Source organism: Lithobates pipiens, unplaced genomic scaffold, assembly GCF_037356315.1.
Source record: "Lithobates pipiens isolate NorthernLeopardFrog02 unplaced genomic scaffold, aLitPip1_a1.2 Scaffold_18, whole genome shotgun sequence".
Classification (NCBI taxonomy): Eukaryota; Metazoa; Chordata; class Amphibia; order Anura; family Ranidae; genus Lithobates; species Lithobates pipiens.
In genome coordinates, this window is record NW_027507758.1 from 476,715,682 (window position 1) to 476,730,080 (window position 14,399).

At 43.8% G+C, this 14,399-nt stretch overlaps 1 protein-coding gene across 2 annotated transcripts in view; it reads left to right on the forward strand.

The window, feature by feature from the left end:
• LOC143988643 (glypican-5-like) overlaps window positions 1-12,482 on the forward strand; it is a 376,474-nt gene extending 363,992 nt beyond the window's left edge. For both annotated transcript variants that reach the window (XM_077488351.1, XM_077488353.1), the window contains one exon: window positions 11,710-12,482. In XM_077488351.1, the coding sequence (XP_077344477.1) occupies window positions 11,710-11,921 (212 nt within the window). In that variant the 3' untranslated portion in view covers window positions 11,922-12,482. The remainder of the gene's footprint in view (window positions 1-11,709) is intronic.
• The last annotated feature ends 1,917 nt before the right edge of the window (window positions 12,483-14,399 follow it).

Below are 14,399 nucleotides of genomic sequence, written 5' to 3' on the forward strand. Positions count from 1 at the left end.
AGTCCGCCAGACTATCCGCCGGATTGTATGTCGGATTAAGTACGCCAGACAATTCAATCGTGTGTACGCGCCATTACACATACCCCATCTTGTGGTTAAGGACCCAAGTTCTTTGATAAATTGCCTAATTCTCACGTGCACTCATTGAATAACTTCAGACTAGGCTCTAAGTAGTTGAATAATATTTACTGTAAACTTGGCAAGATGTATAACATGCAATATCATTCCATTCCTAACTGAACCTAACTGTGGCTGCCCCAGATTACCTGCACATGTGTAGTCTTGGCAATGCTCTATAAGAGAAGTCCATGTTCCAGGTTTCTTCTGGCAGATTGGTGTTCCAGAACAGACTATAGGTCCCAGCAAGTCTTCAGCGTAGGTTTCCCAATGCGTTTCCCCAAGTGTTCCCCAGAGCCTATCTTAGGATCCTGACATCTTCCATTTTATATAACACGCGAGAGAGGCTAGACACCAGTGAAATCCCGTGCACACACGGGTGAGAGGAGGCAAAAACATTAACCCCTTCCCCCTGACCTGAGCAGTCAGGTGCTAACTACACATTCAGTAAGTAACCTGACTACAAGCTGAATTAACACATGCACTTAAAGTGGTTCTAAAGGCTGAAGGTTTTTTACCTTCATGCATTCTATGTATGAAGGTAAAAAAAAACCTTAGTGTGCAGCTCCCCCCTCAGCCCCCCTAAAACTTACCTAAGCCCAATCTCAATTCAGTGCTGTGCATGGGAGACTCAGCTCTCCCAGGTCTCTCCCTGCTCATTGGCTGAGACACAAGGAGCAAGAGTCATTGGCTCCCACTGCTATCAATCACAGCCAGTGAGGAGGAAGCGGAGGGCAGGACGGAGCAGGGACAAACCACGCTCCTTGTATCTTATAGGCACACAGAGGTGGCTCAGAAGCAAGCACGCCCAAGTGCTACCATAGCAAATCGGCTTTATATGGAGGCACTCAGCAAGGGGGGTGTGCTAGGAGTGCTGGTGGGGGACTCGAGAAGAGGAGGATTGGGACTGCTCTGTGCAAAGCAATTGCACAGAGCAGGTAAGTATAAAAATGTTTTGTTTTTTTTTGGTTTTTAAATCAGAACCTTTTAGTATAACTTTATAGCTGCTAAAAGTTGTATATGACCAAAATTTTAAAGTGGAAATGCCCATGCCTAAAACGCCAATTTTTAGAAGCCTGAGGTCACAGTGCAACAAATGGTGGTCTGTGGCATGTTCCCTTCCACCTGTGAGGACAGCTGTACTACAAGCTAGCATTGGGAGCAGGCACCTTGCCTTGGCATTACTTTCTATCAGTCATGGCTGGCTATGTAAGCACCTTCTGACTAATCTGGACCTGGGGTTTGTGATTCCACACAGAATCTGCATTTCACTTTTTAGAAAAGTCTTAGGTTTTCTTCCAAAGTAGAATGTATTCTTTCAGACATCGTGATGCAAGCTGGATGTGAGACATAAGCTGGCAGAAGAGGACAGAAAGTATTCTTGGAACAGATTATGTCACTTCAGGGCAGATGTGAGCTGCATTGTGGCAAACGCTGTGTGTGGCATGTGGGCAGCTCAGCACACAATATGTTCTGTTATTTCTACTAAGCCCCTCGCTTTAGGATGCGTGGGTGTACTTTCACTTTAAAAAGATTCAAGTACTGGAAATCTTTCCCTTTCCCCTCTAGTACACGTTCAGTCTGTCTGCCTCCAGCCTTTAAGCTGTGAGGATGTGAATAGGGAAACTCTGCTTGTTTTTCTTGCCTCCTTCTGTCACTTTATTTTATGTTGTGACAACTGTTGTTAGTCGGTTAGATACTTAGTGAATTTCCCATTATCATTTTAGGATAGGGACATATGACAAAAAAATAATAGCTCTGTACCAGTGTTCAGTGCTTTGTAAAATGACCAATCATAAGTTAGCTTTCAGTAGCTTGCAGTAAGTAGGTGAATGGAATTTGAAAAGTGACTGGTTATCATGGAGTACTAATGTCTGCACTTTCCATAGTTGCACTTGTTTACCCCTGCGGACAAATTAAAGTTACTGTGCCAACTTTTTTTTTTGTTTGTTTAACTTTCAATTTAGTGACAAAAACTTTTTTAAAAATGGGAAAAAATCCTTTTCCATGTTGACTAGTGGCAGCTGGCATCCAACCCTGAAGCTCTAGTTTGGGAGTGGGCCCTTTGCTTCCTCACTTACAATGCAGAACTGCAAGGGAAGGGAGAGATACTGTAAGTAAAAGTGTTTTTTACCATTACCCTAAGCCATCTATGTCAAACACAAGGCCCACAGGCTGAATCCGGCCATACCAGGCCTTGTCATGTGCTCCTCGCACCCAGTTTTGCAGCTGGAACATGGCAGAGTTCTATTCCATTACTTCCAGCTCCTGCCTTCTGCTCCCACTCCCTGCTGTCACTTGTAAACACAGAAACCTTCTAGCTACTTTACAGGCGCTACATCGCTAAAAATAGTGATTGCATAGCGCCTGTAAAGAGCCGCTCCTGTCTTTCCAGTGTGAAAACCCAAGGGCTTTCACACTGGAGCGGTGCGCGCTTGCAGGATGGTCAAAAAAGTTCTGTAAGCCACATCTTTTCAGCGCTGAAGGAATGGTGTATTCACCCCTCCTAAAGCGCCCTTGCCCAGTGAAAACATGACGGCGCTTTGCGGGTGGTTTAAACCCTTCTTTGGCCACTAGCGGGGGTTTAAACTGCCCCCCTAGAGGCCAAATAGAGCCGCTAAAACAACGGTAAATCAGCACTAAAAATATCGCCGCTTTACCACCGGCGCCTGCCCACCCCAATGTAAAAGTAGTCTCTGTGTTTCGAAGGAACAGCTTTGCTCTCAGCAGCTCCTGTATGAAAATCTCTGAAAGCACTCACAGTGGGGCACAGTGGTGACAGATTTCCAGAGAGAGAGAGAGAGAGAGAGAAAATGATTTCACAGCACGGTGAGGCAAAGTTGCATACACAGGGAGGTACTAGAGCTGAGCCAGGTAGGATAGAGTAGAGAGGCGAGGAAGCTTTAGGGAAGGGGGTTGTAGTTGTGGTTGCATACTGTGCACTCTGCATAACGCGCCCCTAAACCCTGCACTCTGTAAACAGTGCACCCCTGAACTCTGCATGCACTATGTATGTAACGCACTCCTGAACCCTGCACTGTATGTAGCACACCCCTGAACTCGGCACTATGTATGTTGCATACTCCTGATCTCTGTACTCTGTATGTAACACACTCCTGAACTCTGCAGTCTGTACATAGCACATTCCCAAACACTGCACTCTGTACATAGCGCACCCCAGATACAACCAGCCCTTTTAGGGTAATCATACTGCTTTTGTGGCCTGCAAGGATATTGAGTTCGACACCCCTGCCCTTTGAACTCACTTGGGTGTTTTATAAATTAAGCTAATTTTTTTCTGCATTATATATTATAAAAATGTATCAAGAGGAGTAAGACTGTATGTAGGAAGGAGGTGGGGGTTCAACCTCCAGAAGACATACAAGACCAAAATGTATTAACCCAGCTTTATACAACCATATCTAAAAGATAACTTGTCGGATGATAGCTTCAGATATACATCCTGATTTTCTGTGACATTTGAGCTCACAAGACACATCGGTCACAAATACCAAGGTACGTGTTTACGGTCTTACAGCAATGGCTTAATGATTACTTCTTAATGGCCCCTTGGAGGTTATTGCTGATTTTCATTGGCAATGTCCGTATGTCATTACTTTGCTTAAACAGGCCTCACATTTCTAGCAGAGGCCACTTGCCCTTAGATGCCTCCTGTACTAAACCTTCACCCCTCAGAGAGACTGCTGAAATCTGCAAGTTTCTGATGCTTAGGTGTTCCAGGATGTGGCTGATCTGTGGTGAGGGGTTAAAAAGCTCTGCTGGCAGGCTGGGAAATCCAGGCAAAGCCAGACCGGCTTCATACCGCCTCTGCAAGTCATGAATCAACTTAGAACAAACATAGCGGAATACATATTCCATCATAAACAGTGACAATGGAAAATGAAAATCTTTGTGTTTTTTGAAGAACAATTATTAATAAGATAATCAAGAGGTGTTGAAAAAACGTTTAATAAAGTTTCATATTCTTGGGGGAAATTCAGTAAATTTGGATATACTAAATGTATACTAAACTTATATATAGTTATATAAATGTATGCTATAGTTAAATATACCGGTAATTCGAATTGTATACTTAATTTAATTATATTATTTACACTATACTAATACATTGCATTGAGCAGTTTATTAACTTCAGTGTATACATGTTTTATTTTTTAATTCTGACACCTTTCCTTAAGTTTTAAAAAGACAATATCTTTTTAGACTATTCAAACCTGTCCCAATGGATCCTAACATGTAATGACCCTACTAAAATCACACACTAGGTCCTATTAAAGGACAAATTAACCACCTGGGAACTTTTGTTATCCTATGTTAGGTAGCTGCAGATGCCAAAACAAACACCTCCAGCACCCAGTACAGGTACCAGCGCCCGTCTTAAGGAGGCCTAATGCTGACCACACATACTGTATATAATGATAAACCAGCCATTGATTGGAGTTAAATCAGAGGTCCACCCTGAAAAAAAAAAAATTACATAAAAAGGCTCCTAAAAATGAAAAAAAAATGGCTGTTGCTAGGCAGATCGTCCTAATCTGCCACTTCCTACTCCTCGGTAGTCTTCATTCTTCTCCTCGCGTTGTCTTCTGGGGAATGGGGCGCACTGTCTTCTGGGACATTTGTGTGTCCCAGAACACAGCCGGCCATTCACAAAGCACTGTGCGACTCGCGCATGCACAGTAGGAAATGGGCAGTGAAGCAGCAAGGCTCTACTGCCTGTTTCCCTTGGTTCGAATCCGATCCGATGGACGTATCGGCCTCGGGCAGCCGACGTTGCGGGAACCCTGGACAGATACGTGTGCTTATTAAAAGTCAGCAACTACAGTGTTTGTAGCTGCTGACTTTTAAAAAAAAATATTTTCAGCTGGAACATCGCTTTAAGATAGCTGAAGAGCTTTCATTTAAAAACAATTATTACACACTAGGAAAAAAAAAAGACAGTTACGGGTAAACTGTTAGGGGGAGGATATGTGTTAAAGATTATTTAGGGACTGCGAAAAGGTTTAGGGTTTGGGTGGGGGATTTAATGATACAGTCAGCCCAAAGGCTGGCCATACACAAGTTATTTATTTTTCTTCAACGCAAAGGAAATTACTCAATACCCTCATCCACACACAATGTGAACCCTCATCCACACACACACACACTTCTTTTTATTTTACATTGAGGAGATTTTCCCACCATGAGAATACACTCATCCACACCACAGTAACATTTTTCCAACAGGTTGGTTGTACACAGGTTAATTGATAGATTGACTTGTGTACAATCAGCTTTCCCATACATGGATCAAAATTTGGTCAGTCCCTGCTGAACTGACTGCATTTTGATCCATGTATGGTCAGCTTAAAAGTTAAGTTAAAGAGACCCTGTCACCTAGCCCATTAAGGGCAAATTAACATGATCTATGTAAAGCCCATCCACAAACCACTTTATAATTACCTAAACACAGAGCCAGGGATCCCAGGTAACATCTTTGATCAAAATTGGCCAATCATTTTGAATGGTATCCGTTTCTGTACCTTACAGCAGCCAGACATGGAACTAGTACTTATGTAAAGAAAGGTCATTGTTGTATTGTATTTGTTATTCTCCTAGTGGGTAGGAGTTTGAGTTTGAAGTAAATAAAATTACTTAAAATGTATGGCAGCTGCAGACTGTTTCCATTTTGACACAGTGCACTGCTATAAGCATGAATCATAAAGTTTATGTACATGGAATCATTCAGATTGACACATTGGGGGTTATTTACGAAAGGCAAATCCACTTTGCACTGCAAGTGCACATGAAAGTGCAGGCCCTCTAAATCTAAGGGGTAGATCTGAAATGAGGGGAAGCTCTGCTGATTTTACCATCCAATCACGTGCATGTGTTTATTTTCCTCGCATGTGCCCCTCGGATCTACAGCAACTTTACTTCCAAGTGCACTTGCAATGCAAAGTGGCTTTTCCTTTAGTAAATAACCACCATTGCTAGTACACTGGATGCCATAGTGCTCTTACCATGACAGAAATGGGTGTCAAACTCTAGGTCTGAGCCTAAGATGTAATTAAAGAAGTATAAAGATGATTCTCAAAGGTTCATAAAGGGACAAGATTGATAGTCAGAACTTTTCACAGCTCAGACAGAATAATAAAAGATGCTTATAGTTTCATGTGAAGGAGTTGAGATAACTGGGACAGAGAGAGCAGGGAGGAGTGACGGGGAGTCCCTGGAGAGGCTAGGAGGTGTCTGCTCCAACAGTGACAGTGATAGAACGACACATGCTGTCTGTCCTAGTACTGATGCTTTCTCTGGAATTTATTCCTAATTATCTGTAATGGTAGTCTGAATGATTTCCATTTCTCATTCTGGATTTACCGCATACAATATCTCTAAGACTCATTGTGCATACTAATGGCAGCCAAGTCCACAGTGGCTTTTGAGTTGTCTTCTCTCTTACATTAGGACTTCCACAAGCAATTATTAACACAGCTAATATTATTTATGATACGGAGGAGTTTGGATGGGCTGATCCGTGGCGCAATCGCAACCCACTGCAGAAACAATTTTCTTGTTTTTCGAAAACCCACCTCTCCCTGTCGAGAATTGATCTGTGTCTCTGCTCACCTCAAGCGACGCATTTATTGGAGGATATTAAACATCTGGTGAGGGGTATATCAGATCATTCGCCCCTATTGGTTTCCTTGATTGCCAAGCCGGCTGCGAAGGCACCATGGAAACTCAATGCGTTTTGCCTTAAAATATTTCCGTCTCATGAAAGGGTGTTGGCTGAGATTTCTGAGTTTTGGAGACGACATGAGGACCACCCTGATTTAAGGCTGGCATGGGAGATGTTTAAAGCGTTTCTCAGGGGACTCCTGATCAATGAGGTGGTGGAAATTAAATCTAAATCACATGTTATCAGGGAGCAGATGGAACGGCTTGTAAGCCGACTAGAGGCAGATTACATTGCCAACCCCTCTGATGCGGCTAGGGCGGCGTGGTTTGCCGCGCAGGAGGCGGTTACCCGGATTTCAAGGGAGGCAGCTGACAGCAAAAGATTTTTCAGCAAGCAGTCCTTCTATGAGGAGGGAGAGCAAACGGGCCGCCTTCTGGCCAAAATAGTTAAGGTCTCCCAGATGTCTCCGTCTATTGGAGCGTTGCGCACTGAGGGGGGAAGGCTGGTGATAAACACCCAAACTCAGGTTATGGCAGAACTGGTGAGGTTTTACTCTGATTTGTACAAATCCAGGGCGACTTATTCGACCACTGACTTAAAGGATTACCTGCAGGGAATTGAGCTGCCTAAACTCTCTGATTCTCACAGAGCACTCCTGGACTCTCCAATTAGTCTGGAGGAACTGCAAGCGGCTCTTAGCCTCTTTCCAAACTCAAAGGCCCCAGGGAATGACGGCCTCCCAATGGAAGTCTTCAAACAATATGGGGAGGCAATTCTGCCTCACCTGCTGAGGGTTCTTAACTATGCAAGGGAATGCCAGAGCCTGCCTGACTCCATGACCAGGGCTAATATTGTTCTCCTCTTAAAACCAGGTAAAGACCCCTTAGACCCGGGCTCATACAGACCGATATCGCTTTTACAGAGTGATATCAAACTCCTGGCCAAGGTTTTGACCTTGAGACTCAATGGGGTTATCTCCTCCATTATACACTCGGACCAGGCAGGTTTCATGCCCCAAAAGTCCACAGCCAATAATCTCTGCAGGCTTTACTTAAACCTTCAAACACAGGGGGAGAATGTGGGCGACAGGGCCTTGCTCTCTCTGGACGCCCACAAGGCGTTTGACAGCGTGGAGTGGGAATATTTATGGGCTGTCATGGGTAAGTTTGGCTTCAGGGAAGGGTTTCTGTCATGGGTGAAGCTATTATACTGCTCACCTCGGGCGACTATCAGAGAGGCGGGACACATTTCTGCCCCATTCACCCTGCATAGGGGCACTCGGCAAGGGCATCCTTGATTGGAGCAAATCAGAGGGTGCGAGGCTTCCAGTATGGGAGGTTTCAGGAAAAACTCATGCTCTACGCAGACGATACCATGCTACTTCTGGGAGACACATCTGATTCCCTGCGGGAGGCTATGGAAACAATAGGAAAGTTTGGATTGTATTCAGGACTGATCATAAACTGGACCAAATCCTCCCTGCTGCTGCTGGATGCCAATCCGGACAGTGGAGGTTGGATGATACATGGCGTGCCGGTGTTCGCGGGTATGAAGTACCTGGGTATACAGGTCACGTCGGAACCTCTTGACTATATTTCCCTTAACCTAGCCCCACTATTAAATAGAATTTGAAACTAAACTAAAATTTGGTCCCGTCTTAAGATGTCTCTGGTCGGAATCAACCTGATAAAGATGATCTTTATGCCCCAACTTCTATATATTCTGCACAATACCCATATGGTAATCCCTCTGAAGTTCTTTCGCATTATCAACTCAATTTTTAGAGCTTTCATTTGGTTAGATAAACCCCCAAGGATAAAACTAGAACAACTACAAAAGTCCAAGGAGGCAGGGGGCCTCGCCCTCCCTAATCCTTGGGCCTACTACCTGGCAGCGCAGGCACAGCATATAGCCAGGGCTATGCAGGGGGGGACAGGGGGAGAGGAGGAGACCATACGCTTGGAACCAATTAAGGCCCTGATGTGCTTGGCTTCCGGCCATGGCGATGTACCCTCGGGTATGGAGGCCTTGGCCTACGCAAAATCAAATAAACAACTGCCCACTTATGCTCTTATGCAGAAAATCTGGAATAAACTTTGACAACTACAGGGGGTGGAGGGCTTTACTGAGTGCAGCCCAATTTGGGAGAATAGGCACTATGAGGAGCTACTATTGCTGGATTGTGGCGCTCGGTGGAAGAGATATGGGGTTACGCATTTGGGACAAATTTTTACAGCAGGGAGGCTGACTCCCTTCCCCGATTTGAGGGAGAGATTTCATCTCCCACAGTCCATGCTTTTCTACTACCTACAACTGCAACATGCAGTGAAGGCGCAGGCTGGGGGGACCCCGTAGACTCTTTCACCGACCCCGATCTTCCGATCTATGGCTAACGTAACACAGTTCCAGGGTTTTATTTCTAGAACTTACTCTATGGTCCTTACTGCCTGCCTCGGAGGATTTCCACAGACGGCACTAAATAAATGGAGGAGGGATTGTGGTATATTTGAGGATGAGCAATGGGAGGAGGCACTACAGGCAGTACGATCTTGCTCGGTAAATGTGGTCCAGTGACTATCTCAATTATATATTGTGCTCAGAGTACACTACACGCCTGACAGACTGTTTAGGATAGGGGTGCGACAGGACTCAGACTGCCCCAGGTGCGCGAGAGACCACCGGGATTTGATCCACCCGCTGTGGAGATGCCCCAAACTACATCTATTCTGGACAGGGGCACTGGACACTATTAACAGAGTGTTTCAGATTACCATACCCTCAAACCCGAAACCGTGTCTACTCGGGATCCTAGACGATGTTTCCATGGGGAACAATAGTAGACAGGCCGTGGCCAGGGCCCTGTTCCAAGCACGAAAGATGATTCTTCGGCATTGGAAGGCGTCCGAGCCTCCAACACTGGGGGAGTGGATTGCCCAAATGGGGGACACTATTAGGATGGAAAAGTACATTTTTCAACATAAAGGGCGACCGGAAAAGTTTGAGAAACTCTGGGCACTCTGGTTGAATACTCCCGGCCTTTCACCGGTAGATCTGGTCATGGACAGACTGCTGAGATATGAGCAAGGGAAGTGAGATTTGCGTTGGGGGGGGGCACTAACTGTTAGACACCCACTGCAAGTGATTTTGTATGGGTGAATCGAGGCACAGCTAGGCTATACGGTGCCAATAAATAAGGTGGTTGGGACGATATGGCATGAGAAGTGGTGAAATAAATGCTTGAATATTCCTTTTGTAGAGGTGAACAAGTTTATGTGCTGTGCCAAAAAATGTATGCTTGAGATGTAAGCTGCAAGTTTTACTTATATGCTTTTGTTATTTAATAAACTTTCTCTTATTTAAAAAAAATATATTATTTATGAAGCTACTGTGCCTTTAAATATTTCACGCACTGTAGTGCTGTTATTTTACTTGTTTGTAATCCACTTTTTCACAGGTCAAAAACAGCTATGTAAGGAAAGCCACAAGGAACACAACAGCCATATGGGTCAAACCTTAACAGCAGTTGTCTTGTTGACGCTAAAAGTAATTTCATATAGTCAAATGCTGTAAGACAGTGTTTTTTGACCAACTCCCCACAATTTATATCTGTTCCATACTACAGTTACCAAATATGTATATTTGGGTTCCTATATTGCAAGACAAAAAGCGAATACATAGCTGTATACAATATAAATAAATGGCTCTATGTTCTGGATGATATATCAGGACTTCATATAGATATCCAATGTAAATGGAGGGAGGATCTGATATCGAACCATCACTAGGAATGGGCCTAGACATGTGCAGATTGTCATCAAAGCAGAGCAAATGCATTATCTGTTCATCAGGAGTACACGCTCCCATACTGTACATTTGTCATGGTGATGAATATTATTGTTAGTTCTACCTCAGCTTTTCTTAACTTTTTTTTACCACCAGAGGAGCCCCTTAAAGTGGGGTACCCCCTAAAAAAAAAAAATTAAAAGTCAGCAGCTACAAATACTGCAGCTGCTGGCTTTTAATAATCGGACACTTACCTGTCCCGGGTTCCAGCGATGCGGGGGAACGAAGCCCCCCCCTCGCTCCCCGCTCCGCTCGCGGCGCCGTCATGCATACTGTGGGCACCCGGCTGTGGCTTCACAGCCGGGCACCCACTGCGCATGCGCGAGCGGCGCAGGGCGCCGTGATACGCCGTACAGTCACCTGGGACACGTGACAGGTCCCAGGTGAATGTGCGGCGCGAGGGGAAGTGATGTCACCAGCCCGGGCAATGAAGAAGGCAGACTACGAGGGACCCCCTAGCAACCGGTATTTAGAGGTGAGTAAAAATTTTTTTTTTTGCCAATTATTTTTTTTTGATTTTTTTTAAGAATTTTAAGTAGTTTTATTTTTTGGGGGGCAACTCCACTTTAAATAAGTTGTAAGTCTCAGAAAACCCCTGTTAAAATAAGTTCATGGGGTCATTGAAAAAATGCCCCTTACATTGATGGTCACTCGGAAGAATGCCCCCCCTTACAGTAGTTGTCAGAATGCCAACCTTACAGATGGCTAGAAAGATCATTGGTGCTATCTCACTAGCTCTGTCAAGTGGCATTAGAACTGTAAGGCAGGCAGGCACCATCAGATGGGAGATCAATCATCCACAACTTAAGGAACCCCCAGCAACCTCTGGAAGAAACTTAGGGTTTCATGCAACCCTGATTAAGGATGGCTGTACTACATAGAAAAAACTACATATGAGTGTTTTTATTGATCTCATCTGAGTTTCTAGTTGTACTTACCTAAGCTCTAGGGAAAATAAGTGCAACTGTACTTTGTGCACTGTCTACTTGCCTTTAGTAAATCCACCCTTTAGCTTTTTGTTTGGTAGCAGGAAAAATACCATTTATATTGTTTCTTTTTTTTTTCAGATACAAAAAGACGGACTAACAGCTCAGTTATGGTGGACCTAACCATGAAAGCTGTCCCACAAAACCCCAGTGCCACAAAAACAGCTCCGAAGGAAAAGGATTCAACAAATTCCAGTAGCAGAGTGTGCACTTCCCCACTTATTGTTGTGGCCTCCTTATTAATTATGTGTCAGATTATATCACAGCTTTGCAGTGCCGCAGCTACCTTTTAAGAATCTGCTCCTAATCCTCTGAAGCCTTATTCAAGAGAAGAAAGAAGAAGTAGCTTTTTAGGACAAAAGACAAAAAGACAGCATGAGCTGATGCTGAATGACCTTGGATGAGTCAACCCGTGGTTTAAATGGGATGACAGGCTGGCAAGCTAGACGTACATCTCGGGAACAGTACAGATGGAGGTGACAGATAATAAACAACTCTCACACCTCAAGCAACACGAAAACAAAGTCTCCGTTATTAAGCGGCTTGGTTGCAGATATGAGATTTACAGTTCAGGAGTGAAACTTGGACAAAGTCACTGTGGATAGATGCTCAGAGCCCGATATCTAATCCAATAATGTAGACAAACCTGCCTGGTTGTTAAACTAACATGGCGGGGCTGAAGTGATACTTTTCTACTGCTGTGCGTGTCAGACCTATGAGTCTCTTTGCACTTTAGAAGCCATTAAGCAAAGATGAGCTTCACATGTTACAGATACCTCTAGGATTCTCCTCTATATTTGTCACTTTTGCTCCCACTTTAAAAGTCAGCAAATACAAGTGTATGTTTGTCAGTGTTCTTTTTGTATTGTATTGTTTACCTGCCCTGTTTTAACATTTTAACAGGTTGATAAAGTTGTTTAAATTGCAAAAGTGCAAGAATAACTGCTTCATCAAAAAAGAGCAGAGCACTGGAAGTTGCAAGCTATAGGCTTTATAAATCCAGAATGGGGGCAGGGTTGTATTGAGAGGTAAATGTTCATGTTTATGTAATTTTAGAAGTCATTTTCAATCGTTTTAAATTTGCACCTCTTATTCAAATAACACCTGGTGATCCTGCAATGAAGGTCCTTATCCAGGCAATTTCTGTCATAGGGTGACAGCACCCTGTCCTTGTCTACCAACTGTGATCCTGTGTTGTCACACTGTCGCTTGAGCTTCCAATGGGGGCATCCAAATGGCCATGCACAGGCATGGTCAGAACTACCCACCTCCTGATAAATGCCGTTGGAGTGCAGCTATGTAGACAGGAAGTAGCTTTAAGAAGGCTGTCGGAATTCAACAGTAGTGAGATGCAACGAAGGATTGAAAAAGTGAAAAGCACGGCAAACATTAAAGATATAAGATGGTTTAGCAAACTCAACATTATTTACTTGGGGTTTACATGCATGTCAACACTGTCTTAGATACATCTAAACCATAATGTTCTTTTAGCAATCTTTTGTCTCCAACCATTCTACGTAACTGTTGTCCTAAACATTTACAACAACAGGATGCTTGGCTGGATATGGTATGCATCCTGCAGTGTTATAACTTTACTGTATAGCCCTCTAGTCAGAAACAGAAAGGAGATAGATGTATGGTACTTGAGCTACAGAGAGTCCTGTGACTCCTCCTGACAACCCCTGGTCTTTTATTTCTGCTGTCTTTTATCCTGTTGACCTACAGTCTGGCCCATAGGTGCCTTATGGTATATGAAACTAATTTTAAACATGGCGCATGCAAGCGCTTTTGATATGGAAAACCACAGAAGTTCTTCAAGCCTGTTTTACCTCCAGCTTGATGGGTCCTCGTGTCAAATAAGGTTGTAAAGTTTTGATCTAAATTCTAACATAATATCAGGTATGATGAAATAATTCTGACTGCAGCCAAAACATATAAACAATGCATATGATGAAAATACTTCACACTATTAACCTCCTTAGCGGTAATCCCGAGTCTGGCTCGGGTTGGGAATTTCATTACAATAGCGGTAACCCCGAGCCAGACTCGGGCTTGCACCGCTCGATGCAGGGGAGGACACAGGGATCGTTACTTACCTTGTCCCCTGGATCCAGCGATGTCCGCCGCGCTGTGTGATCGAGCCGTCCTGCGCTCGATTCACAGTGCCGAATGCCGCCGAGCTCCGTTCCCTGTGACGTTACGGCGCACGGGAGCGGAGAACGGCGGCAAATTCAAAAAGTAAAGAGACACAAAACACACACAGCACTGTAATCTTACAGATTACAGTGCTGTAGTAAAAAATACACACCCCCTTTGTCCCTAGTGGTCTGTGCAATGCCCTGCATGCACTTTTATATTATAAATACTGTTTTTTACTGCTTGGAATTTGGAGATTGTCCATAGCAACCAAAACATGTCCCTTTTTCATTTTTTTTTGGATTTGATTACATTATTGAATAATTTTTATTATTCTTTATTATATTATAAACTTTATCATACCCGGGATGTCCGCTAGACTCTGGTTTGAAGAGATTTCAGAGCGTTATTCCTAAGAATTACAGGACTACAAAATAAAAGCCAGATTTCCATGCAAAATAATTGTACCGCTTTCAGCACCTTATTCCAGACTGAATCATACCGCCAGGGAGGTTAAAAAACAAGCCAACATTGAAATCAGCTAATTTACTAAATATAACCAACACTTTTGCATATAAGTATTACAATGGAAGGCTTTCATTGCACTCTTGAAACAAAGAAGAAGGAGCAGTGAA